At 37.0% G+C, this 19742-nt stretch overlaps 1 protein-coding gene and 1 pseudogene across 2 annotated transcripts in view; both read left to right on the forward strand.

The window, feature by feature from the left end:
* Window positions 1-9640, forward strand: part of ATF2 (activating transcription factor 2) — a 50301-nt gene extending 40661 nt beyond the window's left edge. Inside the window, exons 10-11 of one of the 2 annotated variants that reach the window (XR_002823966.1) lie at window positions 3068-4336; window positions 7083-7126. Coding sequence is in view for 1 of the 2 variants with exons in the window: in XM_004391386.3 (XP_004391443.2) it covers window positions 4231-4336; window positions 7083-7309 (333 nt within the window). In the remaining variant the exon portion in view is untranslated. Of the gene's footprint in view, window positions 1-3067; window positions 4337-7082 lie in introns of both variants that reach the window. The other variant, XM_004391386.3, reaches the window with a different exon arrangement.
* A 7178-nt stretch (window positions 9641-16818) lies between these two features.
* Window positions 16819-17200, forward strand: LOC101340447 (60S ribosomal protein L31 pseudogene; annotated as a pseudogene).
* The last annotated feature ends 2542 nt before the right edge of the window (window positions 17201-19742 follow it).

Raw genomic sequence — 19742 nt, forward strand, 5'->3', positions numbered from 1 at the left:
AATGACAGAAGCTGCCCTACTTCTATCTTCTTCTGCCTAATTTGACTATATACTCTTCACCAGCATACCTCTCCCATTTTCAGCCTCTGTTTGATCTGATCTTGACCACTAGCATATGCTTACACTTAGGGCTATGCAGCGCAGCTAAATCCACTTGCTTCAAAGCTTGATCCACTCTCATTTTTATTCCATACCACAACTCTGCTTGCTTTGAAGTATTTCTGTCAGTCCCAGCTCCTTACACATTTGCTGCTTTCAGTCTGTACCAGCTTTTAAAGAAATCAAATACTAAGATATTTGTGATAATACAAACTGTGCAATTTTAACCTTAGATTTTAAGCTTTCATCCAAAAGTAGCTTCAAGATCATCATTAGGAAAATCCATTACCATTGTAAAACATTTTAGATAAGGATGGTATAAAAGACGGACTGAATTTGTATTAAGCATACCTTGAGTTTGGTTTTTTTGTTTATTTTCTTTGCTTATCATTTCTGTAATTTAAAAATTAGAGGGGAAAGATTGGGTATGTGAATTTTGGATCAATATAATTTATAACATACTTGAATATTATATCTTTTTGAATATATATGAATTACATTTATCTAAAAATACATGAAGTTTTCATTTTTAATTTCCTTCTCTCTAGTCTTTTCAGTTGTTTGTTAAGTGTGACTCCAGTTAAAATTGATTTATACAGATATAAGTTGTATCAAGAATCAGGTGTCTTCCACAATAGATGGATCCTGATAGATCGAGAGAAAAATGTGCAATGGAATTCAAATTCTTAAAAAGTCCAGACTTACTGGACCAGCTGAGACTAGAGGACTCCCTGACACTATCGCCCTGAGATACTCTTTAAACCTTAAACTGAAATTATTTCTTGAGGTCACCTTTTAGGTAAATAAAAGATTGGCTCATAAAACAAAGCATATCACCCATGAGTAATGAGCTCCTTTTAAAGATCATCTATAGGAGACCAAATGGTCAAAAATTACTCTGAAGCAAAGAAGAGAAGGTAAGTGGGCAGGGAAACTAGAGTACTGGAAATGATACAGCGAGAATGGAATGAATGAGAATGATGACACACTGTGAAAAATGTAACCAGTATCACTGAATAATAATTTGTGTAGAAATTGTTAAATGGGAACCTAATTTGCTGTATAAACTTCCACCTTAAGCACAATAAAATATTTAAAAAAAGAAAGAATTAAGTGCCTTATCGTTCAGCCCTTAATGTTCATTACTCATTGTTAGCTAGTAGCATCTTCACATTTGTTTATTTGTTAATGAACCAGGTAGTCTAATTACATAACAGTCATAATACCACCAACCGTTAAGTTAGAGATACAGAAACTGATGTTCCATTTATCAGTTTCAAATCTGCCTATTTTAAAGAGAGAATTTCAATGTTTGTATTAAATTTTATTTGTGTATATGAGAATATTATTATATTTAATACTTACAGAACTATTTAAATCAACAATTTAATATCGATTAGATAATCAGCTCATAACTGCTTTCAGGAATTTTATCTAGTACAACATTTTGTTTCATAATATGGTTTATGATAAATGTCTGTATAGAGTGTTTAGGTTAGGACAGAAGGCAGTTGTGACTTAAAATTGTGTCATTGAAGATGATGCTGTAAAAGATACCAATTTTCATTTCATAACTGAGAAAATTAGTATAGCTTTGTTAGTGAAGTTGTTGGTATAAATGATGAAATTAGGACCTCTGACCTATTTCATATTGTTTAAGCTATTTCATTCACCTTCTTTGATGTTTTTCATCCCCTGGACACAGAATTACCAGTGTTGTTGTTGTGTGCCATCAAGTTAATTCCAACTCATAGTGACCCTGTAGGACAGAGTAGGACTGCCCCAAAGGGATTTCAAGGCCGTAATCTTTACTGAAGCAGATTGTCACGTCTTTCTCCTGCAGAGTGGCTGGTGGGTTTGAACCACCAACTTTTCGGTTAGCAGCTGAGCACTTAACCACTGCGCCACCAGGGCTCCTTAGAATTACCATAAACCAAACTGTTGACATCAAATCAATTCCAACTGATAGTGACCCGGTAGAATTTCCATAGTCCTCTCTAAAATTAACTCTCTACTTAATGCATGCCAGGCCATGTGCTACATTCTGGGGATAGGGAGATAAAAGATTATCCCTGCTATTAAGAAATTCCCAGCCAGGCAGAGGAGTCAAACAAGTATACCAGAAGTTACAATCCAGTGTATAATATATAACTCTGTAAGGTATGTAGTGGGAATACAGAAGTGGTTGCCTAACTTCTTTTTCAGTGTAAGTGTATACAATGCTGAGTTGACTCTTAAAGATGAGTGGAATAATTTGCAAGGCAAAGAAGAGAGGGAAAGTGTTTTTTAGGTAGAGAAGACATTATTTGTATAGTTTTCAATACGAAATTGCTGTTTTTATAGGTTAAAAAAACATTAAGTATTGGTTATTGTATATAGTTCAAACTAATATGAAGGCATCAAGTATATGACAAGCATGAGATATTACTAGAATTTTGGTTTGACTAAAGGATAGAGTATATTGGGAGAGCAGAGAAAGTTGAAAATCAGGGCGGTTACAGGTGCCAGATTATGAAGGATGTTTTCTTCTTGACTAAAAATACATATCCAGCCCTGTCTCATATTACAGAAATTAATGAGAGAAATTGTAGAAGTAAGTCTCAAAATACAAGCTAACATGGAATCAGGCAGAGAGAGAAGAAAACTTTTTGGATAACATATATTGGATTATTTATAACATGGTTTCTCATCAGTAGTGTTGTTAATAAAGGCCTATAATTAACCATGTTAACACTGGTGATTGCAGGTTCCATAGAAGTGTGTTTTCTACACAACATCTTATCCTTTGAAGGAAAACTGTGTTACATTTTAGCCTTTAGTACTTCAGTCACTATACATCCATTCTTTTATTTTTATTGTGGTAACATATATAACATAAAATTTACCATTTTAACCATTTTCAAGTGTACAATTCAATGGCATTAAGTACATTCACAGTGTTGTAACCCTCTCCACTGTCTACTTGCAGAGCATTTTTATCACCCCGAACAGAAACTCTGTATCCATTCATCAGTAACTCCCCACCCACCCCTGCTTCTACACATACTCATTCTTGTCTCAAGTACACTATTCTAAATGTAATTAACTTTTTTATTCATAGTTCTGAGTTATTGTGAGCATCAATCTTTGTTCTGTGGTTTAATACAATGTACTTAGTTGTTACTGGAGTTATGAGGAACCATTTGACCCATACACCTGTTTCCTATATTTTCTAATTTACTTTTGGGTTCATGGATGAAGTCTGAATGGTTAAGATTAGTGTAAGTCCAAATAAATAGACGTGTTTGTAAATTAATATTTTTATGTTATCAATTTATTAAATGTATATTATTTCTAATGCTTGAGTATTGGTAATAGTCATTAACTTACTGTGTTTTTTGTATTTGGGAGTGATCCGGAGGAATTAATTGGACTCAGTCAGTTTGGAACTTTTTATAGAATTTATCAGGTTAATGCATCCCAGACAAAGGCTGAAGTACTCATTCTGTCATAAGGAGTAAGACAAATCACTGTTGTCTTACCAGATTTAAATTTAGACGTGTACAGATTGCCTGGATCAAAGGCATCTAAGCCATTTAGACAGTCGATCTAAGTGTCATTGGTTCCAGTAGCCAACACAGTCCCTTGCAGTGACTTTTCAGTTTTGATGATTCTTTGGTTATTGTGGTTCCCTCTGTGATTTTTCCTAGTTTCTAGGAAACTAGAAACTTGCTTAATTGAGTTTTCGTGATGAATTTTTTATTTTCAAGTGAATGGAGTCGATGAAAATTCATCTTGACTCACTTGGTGTTTCTAATTTTTCAAATAATCGAAAGAGCATGTTAACATCTAAAATAAAAACACCTTGTACAGGTAACCTGTAATATTTAAGAAGTCCCAAGGCAAATGGTAATGTAAAAACCAGTTGTGGTAGTATCATATTTAAGTTTTTATACAAAGTTGCAAATTTTTGGATAAATGCTTAAACTATAAAGACTGAAGTATACTGCTTAAACATATTTAAGCAGCATATTTTCTTTATTCCTTGATGTTAAAGATGTCGGATTTTCATATCTTAATCATTGCTTGTTTTAAATAGTAAATATGTTTAGTCTGATGCTGGTGTAAGGTACATAGTTGTTTCTTCTCCAGAGTGAAGTCACCCTGCTGAGAAATGAAGTGGCACAGCTGAAACAGCTTCTTCTGGCTCATAAAGATTGCCCTGTAACTGCCATGCAGAAGAAATCTGGCTATCATAGTGAGTAATGTTCCATTACCTATAGCCTTAGGCTACGTCAGTGAAATACCGCCAGTGTGAACCGAGCTGCCATTAAAAAAATGTAGGCTGTGGTTCTGATAGTTAAGATTAAAATCAGAATTTCTGCAAGGTTATTCTGGAACAGGAGGGTATACTTCTTAGAATCTAGAGGTTTTTTTGGATTTTCCTACTTCTGGCTTTTTTCTAGGCATTACCATAAGTTAACAAAAAAGGGTTAGCTAATAATTTAAAATATACCGTAAGTACTGATGATATTTTGTTTATTTCTCAGGGTACCGCTTTATCTTAGATTGACAGAGTGAAATAACTGCTTCCTTTGCAGCCTCCATTCATTGATGATAAGATTTTAGCCTTTAAAAAAATCTGCTATCTTCACTTAAGGATATACAGTATCTATTTACAGTACCAGATCCTACTGTTCTTTCTTAAGATAATGTCAGCGTAGTGCAGGGTTTTTATTGTTTTGAGCCTTTATGTTGAGTGTTCTAGTTACTCATAAGAATGCTAACATAGAACGGTATTTAAATTATCTACTTGTAAGTTTCCTCTTAAATTTTTTCCCCAAAAATGAGATTCTTCTGTTTTCAGCACTTTAGAGGTTAATTGTGCTTTTTCCTTCTTGTAATGTCCTTCTTTTTTGATAAGATGCACAATGTTAGAACCAGCTGTTAACTCTTGAATAAATGGCCAATTTTGTCCATAGTACACAAATTTGTAACAAATAACAACAGAGCTGGGAATGCATTAGGCAGCATTCATAATATATAACCCACAGCTTTCATTTTTATGATTTAGTGATTTCAGGATATTTGTAAATGTGAAGATTGTTTCAACCATATGTATCCACTTCATTTTAATTTGCCAGTGTCAGTAATTCAAAAGAAAGAAACATTTTGTATTGGATACAAACAGTTCCTCAGGTGCTCATGATAAAACTTAATGGCTACCATCTTTACTTGTAGTCATTGTAAGCAGTTTCATCAGAATGAGCAATATTTTTTAATTTAAAAGGTTCCAGAGATTTAGCAACTCTGTTGTCATATATATTTAAAACACTGATTTTTGTCAGTTTTGAGCATATAAATCTCACTCAGTCCTTTGATACCTAGTCATTTTGACAGGATGGTGAGACACTGTGTGGAGTAAATTGGAACATATAGAAATATGTTTGGAGTTTATATTAACAATGATTGCTGCAGGGAGGAGGCCATTATGGCTCCCATCTGACATAACAACATAATTTCCTGTGGAAGCTACTGAGGACAGCATTATGCATACGTGATTTTCTTAAAACAGGAAAGCTTTCTCGAATTTTGATAATTCAAAAGGAAATATATGAATGAGTCTATAAAATTAGAAGGAAACAACTCTTCCCTTAAATTGCATTCAATTCATAATATCTGCATTTTTTTAATTTTATTAAATCATTTCTTGGATTATCCCAACAGTTTTATCTCTATTATCCAGACTCAGCAAATACAAGCTAAATTTTCACTCTAAGCAATAGATTTATAAAGATTTTTTTAAGTGTATAGATGGTCATATACTATATTCTAAAGTTAAATAAAATGATGGAAAATCCAGATTAGTAATAGGTTTTTAGTGACTGTATAGTATTGTACTGGGTTATGAGAATGCAAGAAATAAGACATTTTGTTTTTTGGAAATTTTCTGCCTTTGTCCTGTCTAGTCAGTAGGTCATCAATAATGAAAATAATGTCACCCTTGGTGACAGCCTTTGGTGGACAGGAAGAACTCCCAGGAAGCGTCACTGTTATTGGCAGTGTTCTCTTTCTTAAGTTGGGATCTGGTTCAGAGGTCTCATGTTATCGTTGTGCTTCATAACTTACATATGCTATGTGTGTAAGTCCTATAATATTGGCTTTTTCACTTACTGAAATTACTTGATTACATTCTGCTAAAATAAGAAAGATGTAGGAGCTTTGTTGTTTAGGCATAAAAATTGGTAGATTTATTTTCCTAAATATTTAGAATGCCCTTTCCTGAATATCTTTTCAATTGCAGTATCTAGAGTTTTATATGGATTTTTTATTTGAATCCCAGTTAATTCATGCAACTATAACAGCTGGTGGCATTTAGAATCTAAATATTGCTTCTTCTCACGTGTATGCATCATTGGAATCAGGTGTTGAATCATCCATTGCTGCAATAGATGGAAGATCAGCCAGAATAAATATAGTTCTGGAAAATGCAGAGGGAATAATTTGAGAATATAACTTGTATGTAAGAGTCCATTTTGTTTATGCATGTGGTTATAAATTCTTTTTTTTATCTTTTAAGAAGAATGACGTGTAGGCAAACAGAACTAGTTTTCTTTAATGCACTGGTTTATAGAAATGTTATAAGAGCTTGGTAACTGTCAGATTATATCTATAAGAGACTATCTCTCAAATTCCCACCCTCTTTCTTTCTTAACATTATTTAGCAAATATTTCTTTAGCTCTATTCTGTGAGGTACTGGGTGCCCAGATTTTTCCATGTGTATGGTTGTGCCTTCATTTGACCTGTTGCAGGTAAAATTGCCTACGTCCTGACTTATAACCAACTACCTTTTCAGTTGCTCAGTTGTAGTCGTACTAACTTAAACTGAATAATCTCTTTTGTAAAATACCGTCTAACTTTATACTCTGTTCATTGACTGAGTCTACTAATACATTCTTACAGATATTTAAGAAAATGAGTAATTTTTCTTTTTTCCACTCAGCTGCTGATAAAGATGACAGTTCAGAAGACATTTCAGTGCCGAGTAGTCCACATGGTGAAGCTATACAGCATAGTTCTGTCAGCACATCCAATGGAGTCAGTTCAACGTCCAAGGCAGAAGCTGTAGCCACTTCAGTCCTCACCCAGATGGCAGACCAGAGTACAGAGCCTGCGCTTTCACAGATTGTCATGGCTCCTTCCTCCCAGTCACAGCCCTCAGGAAGTTGATTAGAAACCCGCAGCGCATCAGTTTTAGATACTTATTAGTGACTTCAAAGGGAAATCAAGGAAAGACCAGTTTCCATTTATGCGAAATCTGTGGTTGTAAATTTTTTTTTTTACTTGAAATTAAATTTGGCTCTAAAGTTGGTGTAGCAGCAGTTGATCAGACTGAACAACAGTTTTTTTAGTCTCTGGAAAAAGACTGATTTTGCTTTTTTTTTTTTTTTATAAATATTGTTAGATTTATTAATTTTTTTCTGTGCTCAGTGTGTAAATTGTATTATAATTCATTGTGGTTTATTTCACTTTTAATTTGGTGGTGTTTTAATAAATGGGGGTGTTACTGAATCTCTCTTCCCACTTCCATTTCTTTTGACCACCTCCCTCAACTGTGATGCTAGTGTTTTATCATTTATACCAAAGTTCTGCATAGTCCCTGTTGACCTTGTAATGCTAACAAGGTGATAAAGCAGTAGGTGAGAGAAAGATAGAAATTTGCTTTTAATCTTTTTGCCTTTTATTTTGCACATTATGCAAAAGGAAGAACGTTGGGGAACACTTTTTTTTTTTAAGAGAATGAAAACATAGTAAAAGACATACAGTGCTTTTATGCACATTCTTAAACTAGATCAAGGTCATTAATAGTGGGTTTTTTTTTTTTTCTTTGGTAAGATTTAAGTAGACATGAATTTTGGAATCCTTCATCATTTCAAAAATAATTTTATTTTTCAAGTCTTAAATTCAGTATTTATCCTATGTTTTGAGACTAAAAAAATATGAAATTACATAATGTACAATACAGGGTTATCTGTTATCTAATAATTTAAATTAGCCTCCTCTTTTTCAGATTTTAGATTACAAACTGAGAAATTTATGCATAATCATGTATGGTATGGTTGCCAGAAAAGCCTAAAATTACTACTTAGAAAATTTAAGACTGTCTCCCCCCATTGTCTTGTACTTGCAAGCTAACTTGTACTTATTCTCGTGAAAGCACTGTCATCTTTTAGTAGCAAATTTTGATAACGTTTCTCGTGGAAAAAAATCAGTATCTATCTTTAGAACAATGTAATTATAACATGAGAGGCGAGAACGAGTGAGAGTGTGTGTGTGTGAGTGTGCATCTGTCAGTAGTTCATGCCAGCAATCTTTGCTTGAATGTTTAACGATGCCTTCAGTGTGATGCTGGCCAATAGATGACTGCAGTTTAAGATGTCGTTTCTGTGCAGGCTTGGATAACGAACATTCCATGATGTAGTTTGTTTCTGATGAGATGATTGTAGGTACACTTTTCTCATTATCCAATCATCTGTGGGATACTGAGTTTTCTAATGTGCCATTATCAATTTTTATTCTGCAGTTATGTTCAAAATACAGTACAATATTTTAAAATAGATTAAATTGTTAAAAAAAAAATTTAAAAAGTAGTAGATGTGTGTACGAAAACTTTGTAAAATAGCTATGAGTCCTACCCAGTAGCAACTTCTGGCATTCTAGCAGGATTCCATTATGTATATATCTGTAATACATTTATAGTAAGTTGTGTAGTTTGTTCTGCATCCATACTACACCATTTGCTAAAGTCTCAGTGCCATCTCCTAATGAGACTGACATTTTAAAAGCCTGTATGGAATATCCTTGATAATTCAAGGAACTATCCCACCTGCCTAAGTTCCAACCTGGGAAACATTCAAATTATACAAATGACATTTCATGACTTTTAAGTATGAAGATAATAGGAATTTTATTTTTTGGCTTATTAAAAATGAGAGACTTTTTAGTTGATAATTCTACTTCTAAAGTTTTTTATTTTTAACTGATTTTATAATTTTAAAGTAACCAATTTCTAATCATGATTTTGCCACAGTTATGCTAAGGAGTTGATCTCAAAGGCACAAAATATGAATTCTGGAAAATTATTTTTATTATAGTTTTGATGGGTTAGGAAAAGCCTCATTGGTTCACTCTCCTAAGTCTTTCAGTGCATATTTCTTTCATCGTATTATTTATGCAAGTTAAAGTTCTTTGATAACAGAATTCTTGCAACTGTAAAATAAAACTACATAGATGTAAGAAGTCATGTAAATGGTTAATGAGCTTACCAACGTTAGCAAAACTTTCATTGTAAACTGATCTGTACTCAGCAAATAAAAATCATTATTAGTTGTGTAAACACAAACTCCATTTTGACTTTCAAGATGTCACACTACCTTCTGTACCTAGCATTTTGAGTCCTTATATTTGCAATGTTACACAAACTGTACTATTTTCTTTTATGTGCAGTTTGCATGAGTAAACCATCAGAGAATAAATTCTATCTTTAAATTATGTTTATAATTTGCTTGTTCTTACCTGTCTTTCTTAGAGTTACATCACCTGATAATGATAGTTGGTCTTTCCCCCTCCCCCTTTTACAAACCTAAGAAGAACCTGACATTTGTTCGATTTCTGTGATAAAATATGTTACAGGATGCTCAGGCCTTGGTCTACTTCTCTGCATTCACTTTAAGACCCATCCATATGCAATGAATCTAATTTATGTCCCCTGCCTAGAGTATTTCCAAGACTTCAACCCCTGATCCACCTGGTTTTGGTGTCTCTTCTTGGCTGCCTAACCAAACATCTTAAGCATAACATGTTCAAAACTGAACCCCTAATCCCCTCCCAACGCGCAAACATACTCCTCCCACAATTTCATATCTCAGTTGATTACAACTCAGTTCCTCCATTTGGCTACACTAGAAATAACCTTGTCATCCTTGATCCCTCTCTTTCTTTCACACCCCACATCCAAACTGGCAGGAAATCCTGTTTGCTGTGCCTTCAAAATAATTTTAAATTCAATCCCTTGGTATTCCTCACCCAGATTACTTCAATTACCTTGTGACTGTCTGCTTGCTTCCCCCTCACAGGGTTTCCAGGGAGCGCCTGGTGCATTCGAACTGCCGGCCTTTTGCTTAGCAGCTGAGGTCTTAACCACTGGGCCACCAGGGTTATATCAAATATATTAAAAATTATACTTTCAATAAATACAAATGAACTTTTTCTATAATTTTCTCACATGGTTAAAAAAAACTGCAGGCCTTTCCCGATTATCAGTAACTATAGATTGAGACTTGGGTGTTCATAGACGCAAAGTATTAAGATCCTTAGAGAGCTAGCATCCTCATGTGGAAAAGAAAAAAGAGGTGTAGAATAAAAGCCTTTCTGGAGAAATAGACTTACTATTTCAGTTAGTGAATTGCAGATTATATATTGCCAGAGAACAAGTGGAACCAGTGAAAATGTTTCCAGAATTAAAGGACTTACTAGTTCTAAAATAACAAAGGCCATATGACATTGGAAACGACAATAAATATGCATAATTTTATTCTATTGTCAATGGTCCCCATCACCAAATCATAGGTTAATTGTAAACTAGGTTATCAAATATGCCACAGCAATCAGACTAGAAGGGTTCTATTATCTGATAATGGGCCAGTAGTAGGCATCTTGTTTCCTCAGCTGTACATGCAAGTTCTTCCCCCCCAGGCTTTCCAAGGAGAGGGTGTATCTACTGCATCTCTGTCATCGTGTCCTTAGTACACCCTTGTCATAGTCACAATGCCTTCCCTTGCCTCTTTACTTTGCATTAGATTTTACACTTAAGACATCTTTGCTTGAGCTCGAGTTTTTTTGAACAAAGTAACTTACATAGTTTTATCATACATTGCCTCAATTATTTGGGAAAGTACTTCTGGTGCTGAATCTCATTTTTAGCTATGCAAATTATGTCAAATAAAGGTTGGCTTACCTTGTTCACTTAATTTTGAAGTAGATTTTGTTTCTTGTAAAAGTAGAAAAAAGAGAAATGTTTCCCCCAAAAGAGCTCCTTTTAAAAATATTTTTGCTTTAATCTTTTTAAAAAAGCATATAAATTAAGAAAAGACTGTGTTTGTCATAGCTTGTGTCTTAGTTATCTAGTGCTGCTATAACAGAAATACCACAAGTGGATAGCTTTAACAAACAGAAATTTATTCTTTCACAGTCTAAAAGGCTAGAAGTCTGAATTCAGGGCGCCAGCTCCAGGGGAAGGCTTTCTCTCTGTTGGTTCCTGGGGAAGGTCCTTGTCATCAATCTTCCCCTGGTCTAGGAGCTTCTCAGCAAAGGGACCCCGGGTCCAAAGGACACACTGCTGCCAGCAATTCTTGGTGGTATGAGGTCCCCCTTTTCTCTGCTAGCTCGTCTCTCCTTTTATCTCTTGTAAGATAAAAGGTGATGCAGACCACACTCCAGGGAAATTCCCCTTTACATCCTATCAGAGCTGTGACCTGAGTAAGGGTGTTGCATCCCACTCTAATCCTCTTTAACATAACCTAATCTTACGTTAACCACAGCAATAGATTAGGATTTACAACACAGGAAAATTACATCAGATCACAAAATGAACGACAACCACACAATACTGGGAATCATGGCCTAGCCAAGTTGACTCTCATTTTTGGGCAACACATTTCAATCCATAACAGCCTGACACAAAAATTAGGCAAAAGTTATTTAATGGGGTTTATTTAGCCAAATCTAAGATTATAGAGTTGTGCACTATGAGTTTCTCATAAATGGAAACAAATGCATTATGTAGCGTTCATGAGGAAATGAGAATTTGTCAATCCCATTATCTTCAGAAATAAATCCTTTTACATTATTCATTAATATTGTAGTATGTATTTTGCTTGATATATTTTTCCCACCAATAATTTTTTTATCTGTGTAATTTAAACCTGTGGCTAGTGCTTCTGTCCATTTTGGGGAGGTGTGCTTAATAAAATTCATTGCCATACGGTCTAATAACATCAAGGCAAAAACAGAGTTAAGTAAGATAGCTTTCCTAGCATAATTAATGTGGATATTTAAAAAATTATTCGACAGATAATTATTGACTTCCCCCAATTACAAAATTCTTGGGAAAATACCTCCTACATTACGTCGTAGTTTATTCCTCTTGGCTAGTGGTTTCTGAGGTGGCCTGTAGCACCATGGAGCAATCTGCTGAGTCATAAACAACATGTAAATAACCTAAATTTTAACATATTGCAAGTAAAGCTCTTCGAATCTTTTTCATGACATTGTTTAAGTGCAATCCACATTTAAACTGGCTGGAGTCTTTTTTATGGGCTAGAGTATATTTGTGACAAAATAACATTAGGTAACAATTTTGAGAATATCAAAGATACTCTTCCATTGTCATTTTCATTGCGTAGTGTCCTATTTATCTGTAGAAGCTGTGTTAAGTGCCTAAAAGTCATAAGCTATTTTTGAAAATGACTTTGATCAATAATTTAAGAACTTGAATAAAAGATATTTGCATTCCTGCTATGACTATTTAGAAGTGCATCAGCATGTATAATTAAAATTCATTTATAATTTAAAAATATTTTAGCCTCTTGCTTAAAATTTCCCCGCAATAAATCTTTTACCAGAATTCCTAACATGTAAAAAATAAACTAATTTGAGTTTATTTCTCTTGCTGGTGAAAATGCCTATGAGTATCGACACTAAATTTTAGGCCATGAAAAAGAAGAATTTGGTCATTAAGTACCTTTGTTCTAAGGGGTTGTATACCTTAAGGACTACAATAGAAATAAAGACCAGGATCCTACCTTCAAGTAGAATCCATTTAGAAAACCAACATACTTGTTACAGCTCTGACAGGAAATAATCGCGGGACCTATTTATGAAACAGGTTTTTTTAATTCAGAAAAGGAGATAAACCACATTAAATTTGAGCTGCACGTGAAATTATGAATGGGATTTGAATAGAAAGAAAACAAAGGTAAAGGCCAGAGATTGTATAAACAGATGTGTTACGTTCATAGGACAATGGAGGAGACAGGAGGAAGTGTGTTAGGAGTGAGAAATAAGGTCGCAGAGATAGAATAGGGCTAGATTAAAGAGGGCCTCGAAGGTCAATTTAGAGTAGAAAACTATTGGCCGTTTCCGACAAGGGACATGAGGAAAGCGATGCTTAGGAAACAGACAACAGTATGAAGGCTGCCCCACATAGAAGGCAGCTAAGAAATTGTAGTAATTCAGGCATGGGATGTAACTGGGACTAGGAAGAAGGACCAATAAGGAGCAAGAGGAATATTTTGTAAGAAATAGAATTTGTAGACTAACAAGGAAGATGAAATAAGCAAAGTCAGAAGACTCAATTCTTCAAGCTTGAAAAACTGGGAGAATAATGGTGAAAGTTAGGACAGGAAGCCAGTTTTGGAAGGAAAGGTGATTAGTGTGTTGGAGATTAAACGGAAAAGTCCAAGAAGCATGTAAAAATAGAATAACAGCTTCTATTGAGTATATATTATTTACTAAGGTATCTGCATTATCCCATTTAATCAACATCATAACCCTATGACAGTAGTAGTAGTATTGTTTTAATAAGAAGAAGGAATTGATGACATGGACTTAGGAGTTGATTGATTATAAGAGTCCTAAGAATGAATGAATTATTTTGAATTATTCAGAGGACAGGATGTAGTGGGAGACAACCAGAAAATCAAAACTTGACTCATAGCAGATTATTATAATAAAGTGTTTCAGAAAGAGAAAAGACAGAAAAGGAGTCAGAAAAGAACAAAAAAGGTGTAAGAGTACATTTCTACAGTGGTCTGTGGGGCCCTCGTGGTGCAGTGGCTAAGAGTTTGGCTGCTATCCAAAAGGTCAGCAGTTCAAATCCACCAGCTGCTCCTTGGAAACTCAATGGGGCAGTTCTACTCTGTCCTACAAGGTCACTGTAAGTCGGAATTGACTCGATGGCAACGGGTTTGGACTTTTGGTTTTATAGTGGTCTATAATTAAAAACCCACTCCCCAACCTCCCACATAAGATACATTTTCAGAGAGTAGTAAAGCTCCACGAAACTCCTCATTTATGCAGAATGTGGATTTGGTTCTAATCTCTGGAGTCTGACCGTTGGGGTTTTCAAAATTCAGCCCTGCCATGGGATGATGGTGTGACCTGGGCAACTCCCTGCAACAGGGGTCTATTTCAGCTCTAAAGCTCTGTGGAGAGAAGGGGAAGCAGGTGGTGCGGCTACTCAGCAGCAGTCAGCCTTGTGATGGGATTTCAGTGGCTGCGTGTGTGTCTTCCCACCTTCTCACTGATTCCAGAAAGGCCCCCAACTGGAGATGAAGTAGGTCCTATCCAGGGTCAGTCTTTTTTTTTTAACCTACGTAAAAGACTTAAGTGAAGATAATAAGAATTTTATCTTAGTATGTCCATCGTAAGAGTGGTAGAAACTAATAAGGAGATTTAAAAAGCCAGTAAGCATGTTTAAAATAGAATTTGATTTTTTCTAATGAAATTTTTGTTTTAAGAGAAAGATATAGGAATTGTAAGTACAGAGTGATTTCTCAACCAAGCAAACATTCATACTTCTCTCTCGGTTCCATTTCATTTAGAGACAAATAGAACAGTGTGCAACATTTGAGAAAATCAAAGTTTTCTTTTATACCATAGCTGGTCTCGAAAACTGGAATTAGTCGGAAAGTAAATATTAAGATTGAAATGCAGCTGGTAGCATGTCTACTTTTCAGTACATTTCCTTCTGAAATAGGAGTCAAAAGAAAATTTTACTCTCGCAATTCAGGGAACAAAACACCACCTAGTGGCAGTTGAAAATACTTTAAAAATGAAGAGAACCTAAGTTTCTTGTAGAAATTTTGGAATCAATTCACTATCAGTTTATTTTACCAGGTCACTTTAGTGTAATATTAAAATATTAAAGGGCCCACATAGTTTTTTATTTGACTATAATTGTATAAAGCTGGGCAAAAAAAATCCTGTTGCACCAAACATCACTGAATACTGCTTTCTTTATGCATGTGTTCCAAGGTGGTGCATGCTGCCAATGGGACAAATACTGTCCCTATTTTGAAGTCCGGAAAAAACATCCTTCCCACATTTCAAAATTTTCATTTTGAAAACCATGATATGATGATCATTTGCTCATTGAACATATCAGTGATTTTTGCAGTGTATCTTTCTCTGTAAAAAAAAATAAACAGTTGCTGTCCAGTTACCTTCAACTCACGGCAGCCTTGGTGGTGCAAAGGGTTAACACACTCAGATGTTGACCAAAAGGTTGGAGATTCAAGTCCACCCAGAGGCATCTCTGAAGAAAGGCCTGATGATCTACTTCTGAAAAGTTAGCCATTGAACATCGTAAGGAGCACAGTTCTGCTGTGACACACATGGGTTGCCACCCTTCTCTGTATAGCCCCAATGATCACCTCCACCCTTTTCAAACCTCTTATTCATGTCCCCACCTCTCTAAAGGAGAAGGCTCTGCTTATCACTTCACAGAGAAAAGAGAAACCATCAGATGAGAACTCAACTTCCTGCCATTAAACCTATCTGCTCACTTACACCTGGACCCATCTTCTCTGCTTCCCTCCTGTTAGCATAGACGAGGTTTCCTCTTCCTGTCTAAGTTCCACCTTAATGCTTCTATCTGAATCTGGGTATCACTCCTCAGACCTCCTCAGGACATCCCTCTATCTGCCATCCCCAGTTCCCTGTATCTTTCTTCTTTCCCTCCCATTGCCAGCTTTGTTAAGCATAGGATGTATCTCCCAGCCTAAAGTCAGACAAACCTGAAACTTATTTGATGACTCCCTCCACCTTCGGCCCTATCTTCCTTCCTGCACTTGCTGTCCCCCATTCATTCCTTAACCAAGCAGTCTGAAAGCCTCCCTGAAGCATTTGACTCAGCAGTCATTCTTTCTTACTGAAATATATTGTCTCTTGACTTCTACGGCATGACACTCCCCTGGCTTTCCCCCACCACTCTCATCTCCTTTGAAGTTTCCTCTTCCTTTGCTTGTCCTTTAAATGTTGGTGTGCCTTGGAGATGGCCTTGAAGTCTTTTATCCATTCTCCTGGGATGTTTTATCTACTCCCCTGGTTTAATTTACTGGATAGACTGAAGAAGTCTACAGTTCCTTAGTGCTTGCTACATATACTACCTCATTATTATTCACAACATTTAGTTCATTATCATAAATATATATTATTTATATCCTGCCTTGTAAAATAAATAACTGTGTGCCTACAATACCGAGAACTATGTGTTGGGTATTGCACTGAACACATTACATAAATCATGTCATTTAATCCACTCAGCAAACTCATGAAGTAGATTCTATTTATTTCTTGTATTTTATAAATGAAAACACTGAGGCTCTGAACAGATAAATAATTTTCCCAGTGTCACACAGAAAGAAACAGAGACAGGAGTCTGTAATGAGGTAATATTCTAATATTAAACTATGGATATATTCATTCCTTTACCCTACCCCTGTCACCCCAACGATCAAGCAGTAATAGTTTTCTATATGATGACCTGTAGAGGAACGATGGAAACAGTCTAGAACAAAGAATTATCGCTGAATTTTTACTTTAAAAAATAGACTGTTTAGAGACTACAGTAGGGGAAAAAAAAGTAATAAAAGGTATTTCACTTTCCAGCCTGGTCCCAGCACAATGGCTCCTGCAAAGAAGGGTGGTGAGAAGAAGGGCTGTTCTGCTATCAACGAAGCGGTGACCAGAGAGTACGCCATCAACATTCACAGGTGTGTCCATGGAGTACGCTTCAAGAAGCATGCCCCTCGGGCACTCAAGGAGATCCCAAAATTTACCATAAAAGAGATGGGAACACTAGATGTGTGCATTGACACCAGGCTCAAGAAAGTTGTCTGGGCCAAAGGAGTAAGGAATGTCCCATACCGTACCCGTGTACAGCTGTGCAGAAAATGTAATGAGGATGAAAAGTCACCGAACAAGTTCTATATATTGGTTACCTATGTACATGTCACCGCTTTCAAAAACCTACAGACAGTCAATGTGGATGAAAAGTAACAGGTGATTATCACATAAAGTTATAAAACTGCAGCAACAACAACAAAAAAGTCTATATTTCTACTGCAAGAACTTAGCCTTTGAATAAGACAAGAGTTTTTGCTGTGCTTTCAGACATGAGAATTAAGCTTGGAAAATTAATTGTTAGAGTTGCATCATGAACTACTGAGAAGAGAAATTGCAGAATGGGACACACAGGTCATGCTTCCTGGGTGGGGGAAGGCACTTGGAGAGATTTGAGGGGAATGAGTATTGACACAGGTGTGAGCTTGCTCCTTGACCTCCCCCGCTTCTTGGGGCCAAAATTCTGATGTAAGGGAGTGATGATGACCAGTTGATAGGTTTGGAGAAGCTCAAAACAGATGGGCTTGTTTCCTGCTATCAAGGACATGGCAAAGAAAGACGCAAGCCTCCTAGAGATGCCCTGTGTTCAGAATCAGCAAGGCCGCAGGAGGTGGACTGGCAGTGATGAGAGAACTGTTTTGGTGGATTTGCCCAAGGGCACCTTCACAGAAGTCCAAACCCTTCAGAATGGGACAGGGAATGCAGCAAAGAGGGCCTAGACTCCAAAGCAGGGGCCCAGAAATGCCAAGAGAGCTGGGAACCTAGAAGAGTCCCAGGGTCAGGGCAAGGGGGCTTCAGAGAACTGGAGCTCAGAGAATCTGGAGCACACAATCAGTTACTCAGGTGAGACTCATCAACATAGGCAACAGAGCCTATATATAGTGATCAAAGGCCAGGTGGCTCCAGCCCATAAGAGGTATAAGACCTCAGGGGATACTGGCAAGGACAGAATGAAAGTTTGGAGACTGGCCACTCCCTCCTCACTGCAACTATGTTATTTGAGATTCCCTCCAGCCACGGTGGTGCAATTAATTACTTCTGTGTGTGGCCTTTCTAGCCATGGGCTTGTAACTCCCACCAAGTGACTGTGTGATAGGGTAATTGTGGCCTGCTAAGGAGATTGGTCAGTTTTGCCTTAAAAGAGAGCCAATTCTGGAGCAGAGAGGAGGAGCCTACCACCAAGGAAGAATATCTAGGAGCGGAGACCAGGGATCCCCAGCATCCCTGGGCTGAGAAGCTGCTGGAAGCAGGAGACGGAGAGAGAGAGAGCAAGCTGTAACCCTAAAGACAGTGAGCAGCGGTGACAGGAGAGACCCGGCAGCAGGAGATGGTGCGGTGGGCTTCCCGGCTCACAGAGAGAGAAAGCTGAGTGCCTTTGGGCAGAAGCCTAGGGCCAGGGAGAGGTGTGCCTGCCAGCACAGCTGGGAAGAACTGTATCCTGAGTGTTACTGAGCCTGGATTTGTAACTGTTACTTCCTTAAAAAAACCCATAATCATGAGTATGGTCGGTGAGTTCTGTGGGGACATTGCAACGAATTATCGAACCCAGTAGAAAAATAGAGTGCTGTGGGAGGGACGATTGGTGTAAGAACTGGTAAAAATGGAGGAGAGGGGAGGCTTGTCTGGCCTTTGCCTCATGGTAATCAGCCTTGCGCTGTTGATCTTAGTTCTCCTTTCCCTTTGTGGGGTGGGAGGAGGTCAGACACTGCTCCCATGCTGTCTCTGCAGCTGCTCAATGATATCCTCAATCCTCTTCCCATAATTATTTAAATCATTCCTATTCCTTCTTTTCTTAAACAAAAGCCTTCCTCTGACCTAGTGTCTCTGTCTAGCTACCACCCTATTTGCTTTTTCTCTTCTTATGAAGCAATTTGAAAGTTATCTACTTTTGCTCTCTCCCATTTTCCTCCCGTCTATCCATGGGCCCACTCCAGTCTGGCCTTTACTCACACCCTTCCCCTGATCCTGCCATTGCCAGGGTTTCCAACACCCTCTGTTGCCAAATCTATTGAACATTTTCCATTCTTTATTGCTCTTGACCTATTGGAGGCATTTCATTCACTGGCCTCTTAAAGAAATCTCTTCTTTTGATTATACGTTTCATTACAGTTCACAATACTCTCCTAGTTCTCCTTCTCTGTCTCCTTGGAAGGCTTGTATTCTTATGTTCCTGTGATGGTTAAAGATTGTGTGTCAACTTAGCTGGGCCATGATTCTGAGTGTTTTGGCAGTCATATAATGTTGTGATCACTCCCCTGTTTTGAGATTTGATGGTGATCACCCCCATGAAGGGATCTGCTGTGAGTAGCCAATCATTTGAAGGGGAGAGTGTGAGCAGACACTCAAGCAGGTCTGGGAGTGGGGCCTCTTGCTCTTTCTGGATCCTGCAGCTGGCTCCTTTTCCTCTGACCTACAGTTCTTGGGACTTGAGCTAGCAGCTTACATGCAGTCTTGCCTGCCGATCTTGGGATTAATCAATCTTCACAGCCTGTGGGCAACGCCCCTGCTCTCTGGCCTGCTGATCTTGGGTTAACCAGCCCCTGCACTACGTGAATCAGGAGAAGCCTCTTTCCTGACACATGGACTTGGGACATTACAGCCTCTACAACTGTGTGAACCATTTCCTTGATATAAATCTCTCTCTCTCTCTCTCTCTATATATATATATATTTATATGTGTTACTGGTTTTGCTTCTCT

Source organism: Trichechus manatus, unplaced genomic scaffold (genome assembly GCF_000243295.1).
Source record: "Trichechus manatus latirostris isolate Lorelei unplaced genomic scaffold, TriManLat1.0 scaffold00037, whole genome shotgun sequence".
Taxonomy (NCBI): domain Eukaryota; kingdom Metazoa; phylum Chordata; class Mammalia; order Sirenia; family Trichechidae; genus Trichechus; species Trichechus manatus.